Source organism: Dendropsophus ebraccatus, chromosome 1 (genome assembly GCF_027789765.1).
Source record: "Dendropsophus ebraccatus isolate aDenEbr1 chromosome 1, aDenEbr1.pat, whole genome shotgun sequence".
NCBI lineage: Eukaryota > Metazoa > Chordata > Amphibia > Anura > Hylidae > Dendropsophus > Dendropsophus ebraccatus.
In genome coordinates, this window is record NC_091454.1 from 23,016,593 (window position 1) to 23,039,304 (window position 22,712).

A 22,712-nucleotide genomic window follows, 5' to 3' on the forward strand; every position below is an offset into this window, starting at 1 on the left:
TCAGTATACAGCTTATACAGCCCTGAAGCCTCTAGTGAGGATTAGGGATCAGTATACAGCCCTGAAGCCCCTAGTGAGGATTAGGGATCAGTATACAGCCCTGAAGCCCCTAGTGAGGATTAGGGATCAGTATACAGCTTATACAGCCCTGAAGCCTCTAGTGAGGATTAGGGATCAGTATACAGCATATAGAGCACTGAAGCCTCTAGTGAGGATTAGGGATCAGTATATAGAATATACTGTCCTGAAGCCTCTAGTGAGGATTAGGGATCAGTATAAAGCACTGAAGCCTCTAGTGAGGATTAGGGATCAGTATACAGCACTGAAGCCTCTAGTGAGGATTAGGGATCAGTATACAGCACTAAAGCCTCTAGTGAGGATTAGGGATCAGTATACAGCATATACTGCCCTGAAGGTTCTAGTAATCTTGTCACTTGACAAGTGATTGAGAGCTGTGTATCCAAGGGCATGGTGGGGTTGCATAGACATTGTATGACTCTATAGGAAGTCGTGGGTCAAAGGGATACTAGTTCTCCTTAAAAGGGTTATACAACTTTGTAATGTATGTTATGTTAGTGAATGCCCCCCTTCTCCTTGTTCCCCCCACCCCTGGAAGTGTAGTGCACTATACATACCTGATTCGTGACGACGCCGGACGCCATCTTGGGGATAATGACGTTGTCTTCAGAAGGCCGCCGGACAGCACCAGCCCTCCTTCTTGCCGACCCCCTCTGCCACATCATTAGCTGCTCAGCCGCCAATGGCTGAGCATAACTAAGCTCAGCCAATCGCGGTTGAGCAGCTGATGACGCGTCCCTCATGCCGGCCCCCCTCTGCCGCGTCATTAGCTGCTCAGCCGCGATTGGCTGACCTTAGTTATGCTCAGCCAATCGCGGCTGAGCAGCTGATGACGCGGCAGAGGGGGGGCGGCATGAGGGACGGCTGCAGCGGTTCGGCTGGCCTCCCGAAGATTACATCATTGTCGCAAGATGGCGGACGGGGGTCGACACGAATCAGGTGAGTATAATGCACCACACTTCCGGGTCTGGCTTGGGTGGGGGGAAACACGGGGAAGGGGGTCATTCACATACATAACACACATTACAAAGTTGTATAATGTGTGTTATTTTGCGAATAATTGCTTAGCGCCGCACTACCCCTTTAAGTAGAGTCCAGCCTGAAGACGTGTGGAGACTTAAAGGCCATTCCTGCTCCACTGGGAATTCTGACAGATAGCTTGTACACCACTTAGGCAAAGTAGTGCTCCTTCAAGTCTGTATTTCACTCTATCCAGGAGTCTTAGAACATTGGTGTATTGGGGATATATGCCTAGCCAAACAATCTCTCCAAAAGGAAAGACTTTCCATCTGCAGACAGCTGTTTCGGGTTGTTGCCCCTCTTCGGTGCAGAGCAGGGTGTTGGCTGGCTAGTGAGTGGGCTATCAACATGGGTCAAAGGGAAATCTTTTAAAGAGTCACTGTCGTATTTTTTTTTTTTGCAGAAATCAATAGTCCAGGCGATTTTAAGAAACTTTGTAATTGGGTTTATTAGCCAAATCTGCCATTATCTGCATGTAAAAAGCCTTTTCCCAGGTCCCCCCCTCCTTCCTCTTTTTCATCCACTCTGAAAAATCTGAAAATTGTGACTTGTTGCAGGAGACGTCCCCTGTCTGCTCTAGGGAGGGGGGAGGGGGGAGGAGGAAGGAGGGAGTTAGCCGGCAGCAGAAAGCAGATAACAGAGGATTACAGGCACGGAGCTGGGTGACAGCTGTAATCCGAGCTCAGACAGGTCACTGGTGATGGTCAGAACAGATAACGGGTGAAGGATTTGTAGATTAACTCTTTGTTGTCCTGTTTTGGTCTTCTCTTTAGCTCTCTCCATAGGAGAACAATGAAGACAGGGGGGAGAGCTTCAAACTGCTTTTTCATGATAAAAATGCATTTTTCGGATAATAAACCCAATTACAAAGTTTCTTAAAATCGCCTGGACTATTGATTTCTGCAAAAAAAATTTTCACGACAGTGACACTTTAAATATTTTTTTTTATAAATTTAATAAATATATATATATTTTTTTTATTGCTTCTTCATCTTGACAATACAGAATGTTTTTGGATCCGATCACCACCCCGTGTGGACACACCTTCTGCAGGGAATGCCTGGAACGTTGTATGGACCACCAGCCGTACTGCCCACTATGCAAGCAGTGCTTACGAGAGGTAACCTGGACAATCACCGCAATGTTCAGTATGTCCCGTCCACATTATACTACCAGCTAATGCTTTCATGGTCCTCTCCTTTCAGTACCTGAGGGTGGGGTCTTATGCCATCACTGCCGTAGTGCAGGATCTCATGGTGACCATATTTCCTTCGGAGATGGCGGACAGAAAGCAGGTCCATCTTACTGAAATTGCTGAGATGTCCAAGTAAGTCAATAGCTCATGAACGTTTCCATCTTCCAAAACCTTCTACAACTTTCCTTAGTTCCTTACCATTTTCACTAATAGTTTTGTCTTCAGCGTGGTTTTACATGCTTCACCCCTAAATGGAAATAAAAAGAAGAAAAACTACAAAGGGTGTATTGTCTCCAGCTCCTCCCTTTCTCCCGAGACAACACATTATCTTATGGTTTTACAGGAGGCTTGGCTGGTTGTTGTCTCTCAGCTGTAGCCCAACCCCCAGTGTGATGTCTTTATCAGGACATTTTATGAGAGTGAGGAGTGTTCCTTGTGCCGAATGATTCTTCAGAAAGAGCAGACAGGGAGTAAATGCAGCAGGTGCTGCAACCGTACTGATGTCAGAAGGTTATCAGATATGGTAAATTACTTACGTTTAAAAATCTAAAGTCGACCAGTGCTTATCAGCTGCTGTATGTCCTGCAGGAAGTGTTGTTTTCTTTCCAGTCTGACACAGTGCTCTCTGCTGCCACCTCTGTCCATGTCAGAAACTGTCCAGAGCAGCAAAGGTTTTCAATGGGGATTTGCTACTTCTCTGGACAATTCCTGTCTTGGACAGAGAAGGCAGCAGAGATGACTGTGTCAGACTGGAAAGAATACACCTCTTCCTGCAGGACATACAGCAGCTGATAAGTAATGGAAGAGGTAAATTACAAATCTCTGGCATTTTCTCGCACCAGTTGTTTTTTGAAAGAATTTTTTTTTTTTGTGAACTACGCCTTTAAAACATGATCAGGCATAATGACTCCAATAGGTGGCAGTAGAAAACCTCTGTGGAGTAGAGATAATTTGCATACCTTTTCTCCCAGAGACCCATGCCAGCTGGTGATCTCCTCAAGATAAAACACTGCACCTTAGTCTATAAAATCGGTCAAGTTTTTAGATTATTACTGTAAACCAGAGTCTATCTGAAATATACAAGAATATATGTTTTTTAAGTGTCACTGTTGTGTTTTTTTTGCAGAAATCAATAGTACAGACAATTTTAAGAAACTTTGTAATTGGGTTTATTAGGCAAATATGCCATTATCTGCATTCATAAAGCTTTTCCCCATGTCCCCCCCTCTCTCCTTCACTGCTCATTATCAGGAAATCTCGACTCTTTTACATCAGTGAGCCCTGTCTAACCTATGGAGAGAGGAGGGGGGAGGAGGGAGATTAGTCGCCAGCAGAGAGCAGAAAACAAAGGATTACACAGCGGGACCTCTGTGAAAGCTGCTATTCAGAGGTCAGTGCTGACTTCAGAGGAGATAGCCCAGTGATATATCTGTAAATTAACTCTTTGTTGTCCTGTTTGGTGCCTCATCTCCCTCCACACCTCCCCTCTCCATAGAAAACCATGAAGACAGGGGGGAAAGCTTTAAACTGCTTTTTCATGATAAAAATGCATTTTTTGGCTAATAAACCCATTTACAAAGTTTCGTAAAATCGCCTGTACTATTGATTTTTGCAAAAAATTTAAACGGCAGTGACACTATAAATGTGCAGAATTTAGAATCTATAGCGGCTGAATGTAAAGCACCTCCCTCCTGTAGAATGAATGCAATGGGCTCAAGACGTTCATAGCGAAGAAGAGATAATTACTGTAGCGCGAGGCGGCGAGCGGGAGAACAGAGATCACTAATTGTGGCCCCTCAGTAATGACTCCGCTGATAAGGAACCGCAGCAGGTGGAATTACAAATTTGCCCTTAGAAATTCTGCCATAATTAATGTGCCTGTCCTGACCTTCTGCCGACTTCTGGGCCTGAAAATGAGAATCTGTATACCTGTATGTAATTGACTTTGCTCTGATGTCTGCTATTTGGTCTAATCACATGCTCGCAGATCTATACCATGCTGCAGCTGCAGACTAGGAATGATTTACCATCGCTGCAACCTATGAAGAATATACATCTATCTCTCTCCAGGGCAAGGTGATTGATGTAAACTGGAGTCTATGAGAGGCTAATCATCAGCAATAGGACAGTGTTGTCTTCTAGAATCTGCATTTAAAGGATTAGAAAAAGCACAATTACTTTGTTGTAAAAACAGCGCCACCCCTGTCTTCAGGTTGTGTGGGGTATTACAGTTCAGCTCCATTCACTTCAATGCAACTGTGCTGCAAAACTAGTGGGTGGTGTTGCTGGCGGAAAGCGGTCATGTTTTTCTAACCCCTTTAAGTCGATCCCTAGCAAGAAACTTAATCTCTTTACTGCTGTCACAGGCCGTGGTATACAGTGCTGCTGCCATGCCATCATGGTAGCTGCCAGTGAGAATGGCGGGTTCTTGGATGGGGCGCCCAAGAAGATATGGATGTGGGTGCATGCATTGTGACGCTCTTAAGGGCTTATAGGAACAACAGGGAGGAACTGTAGTCTCTGTAGGATGTCAGGTACCTAGCATTGGCTTTTTAAACTGTTAGGCCCGAGGCCTGGCCATTCGAGAAGTGTCAGTAAGCTTGAGGTCTTAGAGGGCGTTTTCAGCAGGGGGTATTGATGGACTGGAAGCTGACTCAGCTTGTTCATCATGGGGGTGGGTTATAGGCCATAGTGTGTGATATGGGATCTGTGGAGACGTTACACAGCTCTCAGGAGGACTAAGATTTAATCCCTTCCTGATCTAGAAGGTACATTTACATCATATGTGAGGGAGTACGGTCCGTATTAGATGGTCCGATGTGGCAGGTAAGCGAGGGCCAAATTGCTAGATTGGCGCTGGCTTACAGAGCCTATTATAAGGCCCGATTATTGTGCGGCAAGGGCTGCATCATTTACAATGTCTGTTCAGCCTTTGGTTTTTATAGAAAATAAAGTTTTATACCTACCTCTCCACGCTCCCTGGTGTCCTCCTGACAGTTCCATGCTGACTGGAGCCACCTCTGAAGCTTCTACACTGGTCTCTGAAATTACAGGCCACTCAACCAATCTCTTACCGATACTGTGGCCAGTGTTTGGCTGAGTGGCCTGTCACTTCAGAGACCAGTGTAGTAGCTTCAGTGGCTGGAGAGCGTGAACAGGTAAGTATACATCTTAATTTTTTCTATATACTCATCAGCTGCAAACCGCACACCTGTTACACAGAGCGATTTTTAACGTGCTAAAAGACAACGGTTAGTCAATGATCGGCCCCTCGGCTGATCGTTGTCTTCGTTACACGGGGTGATATGAGCCCGATTCTGCCTGATAATCGCCCCCCTGTAATACGACCCATCTCACTACCTACAGCCGACCCCCCCATCTGTAATGATTGACATAGGCGATCACTCTGATCAGTAGTGATCACGGCATCTAAACAGTTTTGACAGGTGACATTGGCGGCACAGTGACCCAAACAGCATCCTCACTATGGATCATGGATGCTGACCAGTTGCTGGTCCTTGGTGTCTGCCTTGACTGCTCTGCTGGTACAGTCTGTCCATGGCAGACTCTACTAGCAGAGCACCGATCTAAAATCGCATTACAGTAATCTGGGTGTAAAAAGATGCGACAAAGAGTGTCTATTGGATGACTAACATGAGTGAGTGACATGAATGATGAGCCATCTTAGTTTATCAAGGTAGATGTCTCCTATGTCAAACGCTATGTAAAAGTGACTGAGCTCTTAACATTACACTTTTTTTTTCCAGCCTGATAAGAAATGTGCCAATCTTTGTGTGCACGGTGGCCTTCCCCGGAGTGGCCTGTCCTCTCCACGTGTTTGAGCCACGTTACCGTCTCATGATGCGTCGCTGCCTTGAAACTGGAACCAAGAGCTTTGGGATGTGTTTATACGAGAGCGGCAAGAGGTACTGATCACATGGCTCTTCTTTATAGTCTTTTATAGTACATTTGGTGCCCCTTCCCATCTTGTTTATTCCGAAGAACTTCCAATAGAACAGTCCTAGTTATTTGCTGTAAGGCAAAGTTTTTGCAATCCGTTTTTTTTATCTGTTTTTACAAAAAACTGATACATTTGTGTGCATTCACTTTGATCCGTTTTTCCCTTGACTTCTTTTATTAAAAAAAGGATCAAAATCGCCCAAAATTCTGTCAACTATGTTTTTGTGTACATTAAAAAAATGGTTGCGTTTTGATCCGTTTGTGTTTTTTTTTTTTTTTAATATTGGAAATCTATTGAAAAACGGGTGAATAAAAAACCGATTACAAAATCATAGTGTGAACCCAGCCTTACAGCAAATAACTAGGACTGTAAAAAATACAAAAGAAATACATAATTAATATATATAAAATAATAATATAAATAAAATAAAAAATACAAAATGTAAAAATAAAAAACAGATTGCAAAAACGTAGTGTGAATTCAGCCTAAGGCTGGGTTCACACTACGTTTTTGCAATCTTGTTTTGTTTTTTTTTCATCCGTTTTTGCAAAAAACAGATGAAAAAACTGATACATTTGAGTGCATCCATTTTGATCCTTTTTCCATTGATTTCGATTATTAAAAAAAGGATCAAAATGCATCAGTTTTTTTTATGTACAGAAAAAAACGTACTTGACCTTATTTTTGTGTACGTTAAAAAAAAGGATTTGTTTTGATCCTTTTTTTATAATGAAAGTCAATGCAAAAACGGATGAAAAAAAAAACAGACTTATAGACAATTGGCATAGAACAAGTAGGGTGGTGCGTGATGTTCTACTCTGAGGTCTGCTAGAGTCACAGTGAACGTAGTATAGTAATTAGGCCAAATATTCTCTAATATTGGGCACTGTCTCTTTAAAAAAAAATTTGATCAGTCAGGGTCCCAGTTTTCACCCCTTGTCCGGAGTGGAGAGCAGTTACAAAGAGTGTCTCTTTTTTTGGAGGACCTTTCTTGTCCTACATTACACTGATGACCCACAGATTTTAATTGAGACTATGCAATGCCTAATGTCTCCTGTGGTGGCGCCATAAGGAAATTGAACAGTTACTTGCAGGTTTCCCCATAGAATACAGCTGATCATTGCCCATCCCAGCAGGGGGACACCTTGTGATCTTGTTATACCCTTAAGTAAGGGCCCTATTTCTCGGAGCGGTAATCGGCCGAATCTGGCCTACTTGGCCAATAATCGAGACAACAATCAGGCAATAAAACGATCCTCAGCTGATCGTTGCTTTAGGTTTGGACCTAAAATCGTCAGGTGCCGACCGTGCATCGCTATGTGTAATAGTAATACACGGGCGACGGCTGAGGATTTCCAAACATCTAATACCTTACCTCTCCCCGCTCCCGGTCTTCTCTCCTGTGCTCCACAGCTTCCCGGTCCCGGCACGGCCTGTGATTGGTTGAGTGGCTTGTCAGCTGACAGGCCGTTCAGAAGCTGCTGCTGCCGCCAGTGCCAGGAAGCTGGAGAGAAGACCAGGAGCGGGTAGAGGTAAGGTATTAAGTGTTCGGGCAAGGGCTGCATGGACTTCACTAATGAAGTCCATGCAGTCCTTACTGCTCGATTATCAGGCTGTCTAATAAACAGTAAACAAGCGCTGATCTAGCAGATTGATCGGGCCGTGTAATAGGACCCGAAGGATTTTTCAAAGCATAGTGTACCTTTTAAAAGGGGTTGTCAAAGTTTAGGGAAAGGGTTGAGCTGACCTCATCTGGAGTTAGATTTAGTCCGTTTTTTAGTCCTTTTAGTCACAACCCATTATACAGACCATGGGGGAGATTTATCAAACATGGTGTAAAGTGAAACTGGCTGAGTTGCCCCTAGCAACCAATCAGATTCCACCTTTCATTTTCCAAAGCGTCTGTGAGGAATGAAAAGTGGAATCTGATTGGTTGCTAGGGGTAACTGAGCCAGGTTCACCTTACACTATGTTTGATAAATCTCCCCCACCCCCATGTCTGTCTCTATCACTCTTAACGCTTACACCTCTATGATTGTTGATTTGCGCAGCTTTGCAGACTACGGGTGTATGCTGGAGATCCAGCATTTGGACTATCTCCCGGACGGTCGGTCACTGGTGGAAACGATGGGTAGAAGACGTTTCCGGGTACTTCAGAGGGGCTTGTTGGACGGCTACCACATAGCGGAGATAGAATACCTGGTGGACAAGAGGCTGGAGGAGGAGGAATTGCAGGAAGTCCAGAGACTACACGACGCGGTGTATCAGCAGCTGGAGGATTGCTTCACCCAGCACAGAGGGAGCCTATCCCGACGTATCTTCATGCATCATACCAGCCCACCCCCCAAGGAGGACGACATACAGGTCAGTGATGGCGGGAGAGAAAGTATGGTAGGCAGCCCTGATACTATAGAAAACGCTATAATGCAGTGTTATAATACTCTGTAAAGCTATGGAGGCGTGAGATCACAGACTTCAACAAGTCTCATTTTGTACTGATTTTTATAGATGGAATTTCCCTTTTAGGGCACGTTAACACGTACCGGATCCGCAGCGGATTTCACTCTGCGAGTTAGCAACGAAATCTGCTGCAGATCCTGTAGCGGATTCGCTGCCTGTATGGGACCTGGCCCCTTTAACCCCCCCTGCCGCCCGCTGCCCCGGCCCGGAGCATACATTACCTGATTAGCACCGCAGCTGCAGTGAAGCTTCCGGCTCCCCTCACTCCCCATCAGCCAATCAGTGCTGCTAACTCGCAGCGTGAAATCCGCTGCGGATCTGGTACGTGTGAACATACCCTTAAACAGGTTTCATCTGCTCTCATCTTAAAAGAAGTAGTTCACCCAAATAAAATTATTTGAAATCAACTGGTGGCAGAAAGTGGCAAAAATTTGTAATTTACTTATTTACTATAAAAAAAAAAAATCTCAAGTCTTCCAGTACTTATCAACTGCTGTATGTCCTGCAGGAAGTGGTGTATTCTTTCCAGTCTAGAGAGCAGAAGAGGTTTTCTATGGGGATTTGCTACTGATCTGGACAGTTCCTAACATGGACAGAAGTGGCAGCAGAGAGCACTGTGTCAGACTAGAGAGAATACACCACTTCCTGCAGGACATATAGCAGCTGATAAGTACTGGAAGATTTTTTAATTGAAGTAAATTACAAATCTCTGGAACTTTTGAGGGTCCGGGTGGACCCCCAACAATCATTTAGCTATCCCTTATCCTATGGTTCGGGTATACCAAGCTAAGATGGAGACACCACCTCTGTCACGTGACCACGACAGCCTCACTGCCTCTGAACCTCATGTTTTTATTGCTAAAAAGTCAGCGAATGGTTGCTGCAGTAAGATGACTTGAGGATGGTGATCCTTAAACTCCAGAATGGTGGATGATCAGAGCTTGATTTCTTAGGTGAGAATAATACAAAGTTTTCTTAACTTTATTAGTAGTTTGTGGGTAAATGTCACTGGATTTTTCCAGAAAACTCCTTTAAAGTGTCACTGTCACTTTAAAAAACTTGACACATCAACAGTTTTAATTAGTCAGGGTCTGGGTGTCTTGCTAGAACAAGGCAGGAGAAGAGTTCGGCTAAGCGCTTCTCTCCCCATCTCACTGCAAATATTGGGCTGCAGAGGTTTACTGCTCACCTGAAGCGTTCAGAGAGACAGGGAGAGAAGGGCCTTGCTATGCACTTCCCCTATCCTTCTAGCATGCTGAATAGCCAGACCCTGACCAATCAAAACTGTTAACATGTCAAATATTTTTTAAGTGACAATGACACTTTAAAGGGAATTTATCACCTAGATTTTTTTTACTGAGTCAGATACTAAGAGTTGTTCTTCCTAATCTGTTTCTGTTTTCTGGCTTTTTTTTTTTTTTTGGAATTTGACTTTTTGTACATTGTTATGGAGGCTGCCACCCTGCCTTTTTTTGTAACAGCATTTAGTTCTATGATTTACAGCAAGCCTCATGGACATAGACAACAATAAACAAACTCTGTCTTCTTGATATGAATGTGAAACATTACTCTGTGACCTTTGAAGAGGTCATCCCACAGGGAGCTGCTATTGTCTCCTCTGTCTACTGGCGTCACCTGACGCTGTAATGCTGTACAGATGACTTTACAGCTGCCTCCTCTTATCACCACGGACACAACAGGAAGTCTCAGCTTAGTTTTAGCCCCAGTGGTGTGATTGAGAACTGCAAGATCCCAGGATTATTTTAATATATAGATATAAAAATGGAAAATTATTTGGAAATGGAATGGAGGAAAACTCCAGGCTGGGGTGATTTTAGCAGAGTGCTGGGAAGGATGAAAAAGTAACATGCTGGTGCCGGTATCCCGCAGCTTCAAGGTCTGAGTGGAGACCTGGGACGTGACGTGTTAGGACCCTGTTACAGAGAACGATAATCGGCCGTATCGGCCCTATCCGGCCGATTATTGCTCCGTGTAATAAACACAACGATATATATTGTTGATATAGGTTTGGACCTATAATTGTTGGGCGCCGACCGTGCATTGCTACGTGTAATAGCGATGTGCGGCGGACGGCTGACGATTTCTAAACTCTATACATTACCTATCCATGCTGCAGGGCTCCTCTTGCGCTCTGCTTCTTCCCGGGTCCCGCGCGCTCCAGCTTCAGAGCGGCCTGTCTCAGCTGACAGGCCGCTCAGCCAATCACAGGCCGGGACCGCCGCAGCCAGTCATTGGCTGAGCGGCCTGTCAGCTCAGACAAGCCGCTCTTGAGCTGCAGCGTGTGGGACCCGGGGAGTAGCAGAGCGCAAGAGGAGCCCTGCAGCATGGATAGGTAATGTATAGAGTTTAAGCAAGGGCTGTGAAGACATCGGTAATGATGTCTATGCAGCCCTTGTTAAACGATTATCGGGCCGTGTAAGAGGCCCAATAAACGAGCACCGATCTAGCAGATCAGCGCTCGTTTACAGTTATTTTCGGGCCCCCATCGGCCCGTGTAATAGTACCCTTAGACCTGCTCAGTAAGTCAGTGGCCGAGGCGGGACCCCGCTGTGGACCGGAGCTGCGGGATACCGGCACCATCGCTGGAGCGGGGGAGAAGAGAGCATGTTACTTCTTTCATCCTCCCCCTCCATCACCCCAGCCCGGAGTTCTACTTAACGTTGCCTGTGCTACCATAAATAAGCTTCTTTCCTTCCCACTCCTCTTCATACAGTAACAGTCATATTCTGACTCCATATAAAATTGGATGAGACCTGGTGGAATCCGACCCGCTGCCGCCTCATGCCGCCGCATACACATTCGCGTTCCCTCATCCCGCTTTTCTCTCAGCCTTTGTTAATCACACACTGTTCTCACCCCACATTTTTATTACCGCCCCACATGTTCTCCGCAGGTAACGGCAATGAGCGTTAAGCCGCACGCAGCATCGCCACTGCGCCTTAATCTTGTCCCGCTGTAGCGGCTGTAAAAAAAAAAATACAATTCTTGTCACTTTCCAAAAAATACAAGCCTCATTTATTCTGGAATTGAGCTCCTCGCAAGCAGAAAACACACAGTCGTTGTGAGCGGTGTCAATATTGCTACAGACTGATCTTATTAAATTACAATGGTAATGAGCAGAGGCCGTAATGGGATTGTCATCACGTCAGAGCCATCGCACTGTACAATGAATACTGGAGCTGCTTATACATATTAGTCACGATGGGACGTGAGTGACCACGCTGGCCATTGGTCCGATTGGCTGTAACCCCTTGTATATTTCACTGTCATAGAGGTGGGACTTGTGCAGGAGAGACTACCCCCCTCTCTTTTAGCCAGGGCTTCTGTAAAACAATTTAAAGGGGTACTCCTGTGATCGGTGTCAGAAAGTCTTACAGATTTGTTATTTACTTCTATTTAAAAATCTCTGGTCGTCCAGTACTTATCAGCTGCTGTATGTCCTGTAGGAAGTGGTGTATTCTTTCCAGTCTGACACTATGCTCTCTGCTGCCACCTCTGTCCAGAGCAGGAGAGGCGTTCTATGGGGATTTGCTACTGATTTGGACAGTTCCTGACATGGACAGAGGTGGCAGCAGAGAGCACTGTGTCAGACTGGAAATAATACACCACTTCCTGCAGGACATACAGCAGCTGATAAGTACTAGAAGACTTGAGGTTTTTAAATAGAAGTAAATAAATTTATATAACTTTCTGACACCAGTTGATCTGATAGAAAAAGATTTACGCCGAATTGTCATCATGTAATACCACATACCACCTCTAGTGGCCTCCAGTAGTTTCCTTTAGAGATACCAGATGATCGCCTGAGATTTCAGCTACACTGCAGCTAGCTGCCACACATTTCTTTGGAGAAGTAAAGACAACTCTTTTAGTATCCTATGGCTAGCTTACAAGAACATTCCAGAAAAAAAAAATCACTGAACCCTTATGCTTAGAGTAGTTCCTAAAGTGTTAGGAATAATGGGGGAGATTTATTAAACCTGGTGCAAAGTGAAACTGGCTCAGTTGCCCCTAGCAACCAATCAGATTCCACCTTTCATTTCTCACAGGCTCTTTGGAAAATGAAAGGTGGAATCTGATTGGTTGCTAGGGGCAACTGAGCCAGTTTCACTATACACCATGTTTGATCTCCCCCCAATATGTATCTAAAGGGGGTTTCCAGGACTTAGACCCCAATCTGAGATTAATGGCCTAGTCTTACTCCTGAAACAACTGATTTAAAGGGGTTATCCGGGATTAGCCCCATTCACTTCAACGGAACTGCAAAACCACAACCAAAATAGGGAGTAGAGTGGCGCTGTTTCTGGAAGAAAGCAGACATTTTTATCTAGGTCCGGATGAACCCTTTAAAGGGGTTATCCAGCAATACAAAAACATGGCCACTTTCTTCCAGAGACATCACCACTCTTACAATTAAGCTCCATTCACTTTAATAGAACTGAGTTACAAAACCTGCACCCAAACTGGAGACAGGAGTGGTGCTGTCTCTGGGAGAAAGGGGTCATGTCTTTGTAATGCTAAATAACCCCTTTAAGGGGAGGTGCTGCAGTCTCTTTATTACCAGTCACAGCACCATACATTTTGCAGTGGCTGTGCATGGAAATAGGAAAATAAAACAAATGATATCCGTCTCTTAGCTCATGACTGCTTACAAGGGTATAAAATCATGTTTTCCTTCTAAGCACGATAGTAATAGAGGCCAGCTGAGCAGCAGCATTCATCTCTTCCATGATTGAAGTTAGGGGTTTTGTTTCCAGGCCTGAACCTTTTATATCAATCATGCAGGACAGGAAGGGGCAGGGTAGAGAGGTGGTGTGCATGCTGCAGCTCAGTCGACCGCTATAATTCTTATTCTTAGGAGGAAAACATGATTTTATAATTATGCAAACAGCCATAAGAGACAGATATCCTTTATTTTATCTCCATATCTGCTCTGAACATGATACAAAGCTGGCAGATTACCTATCTCCTCAGGAAAGACACAGTCACGCGGTCAGATAATTGCTCTCTGTGCTTTGATATACGGTTGTTTTAACAAGCCAAGCCAAGGGGTTACATAGAGGAAATATATCACTTTACCTTAATTTGTCATTTTACCACTGTGATGGTGTGACCTGTAAATAATCCACGGAAGGCAATATCATTAAAAATTCTGCAACGGGACATGTCACTGTACGTGGATATGTCAGTATTATAGTGTGTGTATACTTCTGTATTAAACTGGCTCCACTAAGGGGCCTATTAGACCAAGCGCTTTCTCTTTTTCTCCGATTTACGATTGTTCACCATATTTACGATGGTGATGATGTCATGGTCAGATGCAATTTTTCGTTAGTCCTTTGATCATTGCCTGCATACATGTGAAAAGATTATTGCTTAAAGTCTCTCTGTCGTTTAATTTTTTTTTTTTTTCAGCAATCAATAGTACAGGTGATTTTAAGAAACTTTGTAATTGGGATTATTAGCCGAAAAATACATTTTTTATCATGAAAAGGCAGTTTGAAGCTCTCCCCCCTGTCTTCATAGTTCTCTTATGGAAAGGAGAGGGGTTGAGGGAGATGAGGCACCAAAACAGGACAACAAAGAGTTAATTTACAGCTACATCACCGGGCTATCTCCTCTGAAGTCAGCACTGACCTCTTTGACCTCTGAATACCGGCTTTTACACAGCTCCAGCTGTGTAATCCTTTTGTTCTCTGCTCTCTACTACCGACTAATCTCCCTCCTCCCCCCTCTCCTCTCTATAGGTTACACAGGGCTCGTCTGATGTAAAATAGTCGGGATTTCCTGATAATGAGCAGTGAATGAGAGAGAGGGGGGGGGCCTGGGAAAAGTCTTATTGAATGCAGATAATGGCATATTTGCCTAATAAACCCAATTACAAAGTTTCTTAAAATCGCCTGGACTATTGATTTCTGCAAAAAAAAAAAAAAAAAAAAACCGACAGTGACACTTTACATTCAAACAATATAACGATTTTTCGCACGATAATCTTTCCCTGTAATAGGGCCCTTAGAGAAGACTCCTTTTATTCATTATGCATTCCTTACTATAGACTTATAATCATAGTAAGGGCTGAATGTCCTCCCAGCAGACAGAGATGGTACTGTCTCTAGTTGTCCACGTGATTCTGTGCTGATGCATCATGGGGTTGCTAGCAGATTTGAAAGGGAGAGAATACAGTTTGAAATCAAGCCAAGAGGGTGGATGATACAGAGTACAAGTCAAGAGGGTGGATGATACAGATACAGAGTACAAGTCAAGAGGGTGGATGATAAGAAGAGGTCACATGACCCAGCTGCAGTAATGAAATGTGTAGATACAGCTGAGCAGGGATGAAACAGAAAACACTGCAGGAAAAGGGGTGGTGAGTGGTTCATTTAAAGGGGTAAAAAATTATTTCAATTCAGTTGGTTTCAGAAAGTTATATAGATTTGTAATTTACTTCTATTTAAAAATCCCAAGTCTTCCAGTACCTATCAGAATGTCCTGCAGGAAGTGGTGTATTCTTTCCAATCTGACACAGTGCTCTCTACTGCCATCTCTGTCCGAGACAGGAACGGTCCAGAGCAGGAGAGGTTTTCTATAGGGATTTACTACTGCTCTGGACAGTTCCTGTCTTGGACAGGGGTGGCAGTAGAGAGCACTGTGTCAGACTGAAAAGATAGAAGTAAATTACAAATCTATATAATTTCTTAAAACCATTTAATTTGAAAGGAAAAGATTTTTGACGGAGTACCTTTTTATTGGGTTTTCCTATCTTGACACATTTTACCCTATCCACAAGAACACACTCACTACTATACAGACATCAGAGACAAAGACAAGTCCCCGCAGCCATCACTAAGCTACCAATGAACCTGTGATAATCCCGGACAAAGGGCTATTCAACCAGGAGTCCTCCCTAGGGACTTGCGGTACCATATATGATCAACTGGTGAACACATCATGAACCCCTGTATATAAAAGCTAGAGGTACAATATCAAAGTATGAAGTTCTTCTTCAGGTGGCGCTGCCCTTGAAAAATGGAAATACAGTGGTACCTTGGTTTAAGAGTAACTCGCAGTTTTTCAAAATTGTGACTTGGTTTAAGAACATTGGTTTGGTTTAAGAGCTCCCTGTACTGGGTGGGAGGGGGAGGGGCATGGTCTGCATAGGGTGGTCTACAGCCCTGTACTCTGACCCAGGAAGTCTCCCTCACCTTCCAAATCATAGCAGATCCACTTCAGGCTGGGGCTTACATCAGAGGACAGGACTGTGGAGGTAATCTCTTCATAGTCTCCCTGGGAAGAGAGTGCTGCATTGATGTGCCCACATCTGCCCTGCTCATTCCTTCATGCTCCCTGCATTCTCTGTCAGCCCTTGTGTTTCCCATCCTCTCCATTCTTGCTATAATGTGCCTGCACTTACACTCAGCTATACACACTGCTACTTTAATGTGCCTGCACTCACACTCAGCTTTACACACTGCTATAATGTGCCTGCACTCACACTCAGCTATACACACTGCTGCTATAATGTGCCTGCACTTAAACTCAGCTATACACACTGCTGCTATAATGTGTCGGCACTTACACTCGGCTATACACACTGCTGCTATAATGTGCCTGCACTTACACTCAGCTATACACACTGCTGTATAGAAAAGTTTCTGTCACTGTCCTCCTGCATAGCTCTGATTCTCACTTCCTGATTGGGCCAGGCTGAACACACACCCCTTCCCCATTGTTGTCATGTGACCATACAGACCTCTGACAGCAGCCCTGCTTCTCTATTCTAGCCTGTTGTACTACGCTACTGCATTATAGGGATCTGCAGGTCCATCCTGTATCTACAAACTGCTGCTGTGTTATCAGGTTTATGCAGTTACTATACATTATACACCACATGATGATTGCTATACTGTACAGTAACGTATAATATCACATATTCAGCTGTTTCTCATTGTTTTATCGTTTAACATGATTATTTTTAGGGTCTGAAACCAATTGTCTGCATATTAGTGATATCTTGTGGGAAAATTTGCTTTGGTTTAAGAGTGGATTTGGATTACAAGCACAGTCCCGGAACGAATTATGCTCGTAATCCAAGGCACTACTGTAATATGATTACATGGACCTATTAAGTATTATCATACACTCTATAAGGTGGCTTGGAATAGGTTAAAGACAGACGTTAGCGGACTCAGTGTAGAGTTGTTCCCCCTGCTCGCACCCTGCAGTCCTTCTCCTTGCCCACACTGTCTGCTTCTGAAAGCGAGATTGATGCTGCTGTCCATTAAAAAGCCGCCAGGTGCTTGCAAGCAAATGACTGGAAAATGTTCTCCAAACCAAAATAGCATACTTAAAGACTCCGAGGGGACCCTTCCACCCAAACAGGGGATTATAAATGACTGTTTTAGTGTCTTCTCTTTACTTTCATTTCCTCAATATTCTGGAATCAGAATAGACATGCCAAAGTAGAGGCTAGGCTCACGGGCTGGAGCTCGATCCAGACAGTCATCTTTATTTTCTGTTATTTTATTGCTTTTTGATGGTGCTTCTGATCTACATTGTATATACACACTGCTGCTATAATATGCCTACACTCACACTCAGCTATACATACTGCTGCTATAATGTGCCGGCACTGACACTCTACTATACACACTGCTGCTATAATGTGCCTGCACATACACTCAGCTATACACACTGCTGCTATAATATGCCTGCACTCACACTCAGCTATACATACTGCTGCTATAATGTGCCTACACTCACACTCAGCTATACACACTGCTGCTATAATGTGCTGGCACTCACACTCGGCTATACACACTGCTGCTATAATGTGCTGGCACTCACACTCGGCTATACACACTGCTGCTGTAATGTGCCTGCACTTACACTCAGCTATACACACTGCTGTATAGAAAAGTTTCTGTCACTGTCCTCCTGCACAGCTCTGATTCTCACTTCCTGATTGGTCCAGGCTGATCGCCCCCCTCTTTCCCCACTGCTGTCATGTGACCACACAGACCCTTTCACCCAAACAGGGGATTATAAATGACTGTTTTATTGTCTTCTCTTTACTTTCATTTCCTCAATATTCTGGAATCGGAATAGACATGCCAAAGTAGAGCGTAGACAGCTGGAGCATGATCCAGACAGTCATCTTTAGTTTCTGTTATTTATTTGCTTTTTGATGGTGCTTCTGAGCTACATTGTATATACATGCTGCTACTTTAATGTGCCTGCACTCACACTCAGCTTTACACACTGCTATAATGTGCCTGCACTCAAACTCAGCTTTACACACTGCTGCTATAATATGTCTGTACTCACACTCTGCTATACACTGCTGCTATAATATTACTGCACTCACTTTCAGCTATACACACTGCTGTATAGAAAAGTTTCTGTCACTGTCCTCCTGCACAGCTCTGATTCTGACTTCCTGATTGGTCCAGGCTGATCGCCCCCCTCTTCCCCCACTGCTGTCATGTGACCACACAGACCCTTCCACCCGAACGGGATTATAAATGACTGTTTTAGTGTCTTTTTTTTACTTTACTCAATATTCTGGAATCGGGAATAGATATGACAAAGTGGAGCGTAGGCTCACGGGCTGGAACATGATCCAGACAGTCATCTTTATTTTCTGTTATTTTATTGCTTTTTGATGGTGCTTCTGATCTACATTGTATATTGGGTCGGTCAAGGTTTTCTGGCGGTGTTACCTGGTACCCTGTGCATTTCTTTTTATTAAAGAGGTGATAAATGTATTTTTTTTAGAAAAAGCTGATTAGTAACATTGGATGAAATAGAGACTGGTTTGTTTAGTTTAAAAAAAATGGTTGATAGAAAATCCTTAAAGGGATACTCCAGAGGGGAAAAAAATATTTTAAGTTGTAAATTACTTCTGTTATTACTTCTACTTCTAATTACTTCTTTAAAAAAAAACAAAAAAAAAAACAACTCAAGTCTTCCAGTGCTTATCAGCTGCTGTATGCCCTGTAAGAATTGGTGTATTCTTTCCAGTCTGACACAGTGCTCTCTGCTGCTGCCTCTGTCCATGTCAGGAACTGTCCAGAACAGTAGCAAATCCCCATAGAAAACATCTTAAGGCTATGTTCACACTACGTATATTTCCGGCCGTAGTGCAAACCGCAAATATACGCCCGTAGTTTTGAGGTTGATGCGTACACTTGAAAGTATACGATATACGCCCGCACAGTGCACACTACCTATGAGCCGGATCGTATACGGCGCCGTGAAAAATGAACAAGACCATTGTTTGCGGCCGGAAGTGTTCCAACTCACGGCCGTGGATTGCAATGCGGTCCCGTTCGGAGTACTTATTTCAGCCAAATTGAACTTGATTTTTAGATCCAAAAGGCTCTGTGTGTTTTATTGGGCTGGGCGAAGATTTCCAAGTAAATGACCTGCCTCAGATCGCTTCGAAACAAGCTAGGAAGCATAACTGTACTGAGGGCGTATGTTCGCGGTTCGCCCGCATGTTGGCAATCCGGCCGCATGTCTATTTTTCCCACGGCCGTAGTTTCAGCCGCACATGTCCGGCCACGTACGAACTACGGCCGGACATATACGTAGTGTGAACATAGCCTAAAAGGAACCTTGAGAAAACCTACTCAGGACAGTTCCTGACATGGACAGAGGTGGCAGCAGAGAGCATTGTGTCAGACTGGAGAGAATACACCATTTCCTGCTGGGCATGCAGCATCTGGTTAGTACTGGAAGACTTCATTTTTTTTTTTTTTTTTTACAGGATAGTTGTGTTTATATATATATTTTTTTTCACACTTCATGTTGTGTTTGTCTCTTTTGCAGGCATCTCCTGATGGTCCTAACTGGTGTTGGTGGCTCTTGTCCGTGTTACCATTGGATCCAACGTACCAGATGCTGATTCTCTCCATGACATCATTAAAAGAAAGGCTTTTACACTTGAAGCACATCCTATCTGTGTTCCTCCAGAACAGGTCTTAGAAATCTTTTATCATGGTCCTTTCATGGAGTTTCTAAGATGCGCGCCTCCGTCCGATGTATAAAATAAGGGATATGGTGCTTTCCGCCGTGCAATACCAGTGGTCATTACTGGACTGGATTCAAGAACAATATAAAGAAGACATCATTTAAGGTGTCTGCAGACCTGACGATATCTCTTCAACATCATCATCAGAAAATATAGATTTTTTTTTTTTTTTCAACCTTGCAATTTTTTGATTTTCAAGTGGCACAAGGCCCCCGGACTAGTAGTGGCCGTTTTATTCTCTTATTGCCTACAAATCAGTGGCCAAACTTTTGCAGGATGATTGTACTATACTTTTGAGCTGCCTTTTGTTTGATGTAAAGGCTTTGGACACCTTTGTTAATGGGGAAAAAAATATTTTCCATAGTTAATGATTTCTTAGAGTTAAAAAAAAATTGCCACCCCCTATCTTCAGTTCTGCCAATATGTAGTTTGCAACCTGCTCCTAGTTTTAGACTTTTCTCCAGTGGGGGTATACCGTCTACTAACATATACCGGATGTGAGATCTGTTGCTCAGGACGTTGTATCGGCTTCATTCCTGTACTGAATACCCTTCTACAGGCCATGTAAGATCTCCTCTCCCTTGTGCTTATAGACACTGATGATGCTCCTCTTGCAGTTTGTCATGGGTGCTCTCTTCTCTCTTTACGATTGTAGAACCCCTATGTGATTCCTGCCTTCACTTCATGCAAAACTGCCTTATATATGCTTACCTCTCTATCTACAGTCTGTGTGATTTGCCTTCCCTAAAGAAATTGATGCTTTTCACCCTTCTCCTCTCTGCTGCTATCGTGAACACTGAGAGAAGGGAGGAGAAGAGCTAACAGAGCTGTCAAATCTGTCAAAATCAGCAGGGCAGCCTCCTAAGTGAAGGGGTTATGCAGACTCTAAAGTAGCAAAGTGGTAGGAAAGTTAGAAAGTAAACAAAAAATAAAAGATTAAAAGAAAATTATTGCAAAGGTGTTCACCGTCTTTTAGTACTCCTGATGTTCTTTATTTATTTTTAGCTCCTCTATAAGACTTTGCTTAGGAGAAGGGAATGGACTCTTGTGAAGCTTGGCGCTACTATGGAAAAAACAGAGCTGTTACCATTTCCCTGCAGTAGTGTCCAGCAGGCACTCTTGCACTTTATTTAGTTTGCAGGCTGCAGCCATTGTTTTTCTGAAAAAAAAAAAAAAAAAAAAGTATGTTTTTGAAAAGTAAAAAAGCCAACGACATGTACCCTTAGGCTGGGTTCACACTATGTATATTTGAGGCTGTATTTGGTCCTCATGTCAGGTCCTCATAGCAACCAAAACCAGGAGTGGATTAAAAACACAGTAAGGCTCTGTCCACACAATGTTGAAATTGAGTGGATGGCCGCCATATAACAGTAAATAACGGCCATTATTTCAATACAACAGCCGTTTTAAAATAACAGCAAATATTTGCCATTAAATGACGGCCATCCACTCAGTTACAACATTATGTGAACAGATCCTTTCTGTGTTTTCAATCCACTCCTTGTTTTGGTTGCTATACAGCCTCAAATATACGTAGTGTGAACATAGCCTTAAAGAGTTCCTGTAAGCTGAACTCCTGCCTCTTCTTCAGGTCGTTGCAGATAGACACAGGTCTACATTAAGCAGTCAAGTTCTCGAGGCAACCAGACAGCACTCAGTAAGTTCCTGGCTGTGTCTTAAAGGTGAAGTCCGGTGAAAATTTTTATTAAAGTATTGTATTGTCTCCCAAAAGTTATCACCAATATACACTTATTACGGGAAATACATATAAGGTCCTTTTTTCCCTGCACTTACTATTGCATCAAGGCTTCACTTCCTGGATAACATGGTGATGTCACTTCCTGGATAACATGGTGATGTCACTTCCTGGATAACATGGTGATGTCACTTCCTGGATAACATGGTGATGTCACGACCTGACTCCCAGAGCTGTGCGGGCTGTGGCTGCTGGAGAGGATGATGGCAGAGGGATGCTCAGTGTCCCTCCAGTGCCCTGTGTCCCTCAGTGTCCCCCTGCCATCATCCTCTCCAGCAGCCACAGCCCGCACAGCTCTGGGAATCGGGTCGTGACATCACCATTTTATCCAGGAAGTGACATCACCATTTTATCCAGGAAGTGACATCACCATGTTATCCATGAAGTGAAGCTTTGATGCAGTAGTAAGTGCAGGGAAAAAAGGACTTTATATGTATTTCCCATAATAAGTGTATATTGGTGATTTGTATAACTTTTGGGGGGCAATACAATACTTAAATAAAGATTTTCGCCGGACTTCTCCTTTAATATAAAACAGGCCAAGCTTGAACTTTACAGGTACCTTTTAAAGGGGTATTCTTATCTAAGCAAGTCGTGCCCTATCCACAGTATCCACGGGATACGCATAACTAACAGATGACGAGAGGTCTGACTACTGGGTTGTTTCCGTACAATCTTGAGAACGGGGACTCTGAAATCCAAGTGGCGGGCCATGCATGCGCACCACCGCATGATTCATTCTCTATGGAGCTATTATAGAGAATAAATGGAGTGGCTGCCGACCTGCTGCTCCATTTAGCGGACATTTTGGGCCCTTGTGGGGGATCCCATCGGGTGGGCACTCACTTAGGTTATTATATGTATACTGTAAATAGGGCACAACTTGTCCTGGTGAGACTGCCCCTAGCAACCAATCAGATTCCACTTTACATTCCTCACAGACTCTTTGGAAAATGAAAGGTGGAATCTGATTGGTTGCTAGGGGCAACTGAGCCAGTTTCACTTTACACCATGTTTGATAAATCTCCTCCATTATGTAGGTGTTTTAGTACTACATATTAATAAACTTGCCTTTTATTTAAAGTAATCCTTTAAGTATAACTAGGGACATCAAAAAGTTTAATCGGTTAAGGTCCTTCTCCCCGTTCCCTCAGACCCCAACAATGGAAACTTCTGATGTCTCTATGAC

At 43.7% G+C, this 22,712-nt stretch overlaps 1 protein-coding gene and 1 long non-coding RNA gene across 3 annotated transcripts in view; one reads left to right on the plus strand and one right to left on the minus strand.

Moving 5' to 3' along the window:
- The window catches only part of LOC138790163 (LON peptidase N-terminal domain and RING finger protein 1-like), a 50,681-nt gene extending 29,740 nt beyond the window's left edge, over nucleotides 1–20,941 (plus strand). For both annotated transcript variants that reach the window (XM_069969095.1, XM_069969096.1), the window contains exons 7-11: nucleotides 2,104–2,218; nucleotides 2,304–2,425; nucleotides 6,061–6,219; nucleotides 8,306–8,618; nucleotides 19,566–20,941. In XM_069969095.1, coding sequence (XP_069825196.1) covers nucleotides 2,104–2,218; nucleotides 2,304–2,425; nucleotides 6,061–6,219; nucleotides 8,306–8,618; nucleotides 19,566–19,721 — 865 coding nt within the window. In that variant the 3' untranslated portion in view covers nucleotides 19,722–20,941. The remainder of the gene's footprint in view (nucleotides 1–2,103; nucleotides 2,219–2,303; nucleotides 2,426–6,060; nucleotides 6,220–8,305; nucleotides 8,619–19,565) is intronic.
- LOC138790189 (uncharacterized) lies at nucleotides 2,134–8,060 on the minus strand. The gene is made up of 3 exons (XR_011362874.1): nucleotides 8,002–8,060; nucleotides 4,321–4,438; nucleotides 2,134–2,540 (listed from the first exon to the last, which is right to left on the minus strand). It is a non-coding gene; the product is annotated as an uncharacterized lncRNA (long non-coding RNA).
- Nucleotides 20,942–22,712: the final 1,771 nt, after the last annotated feature.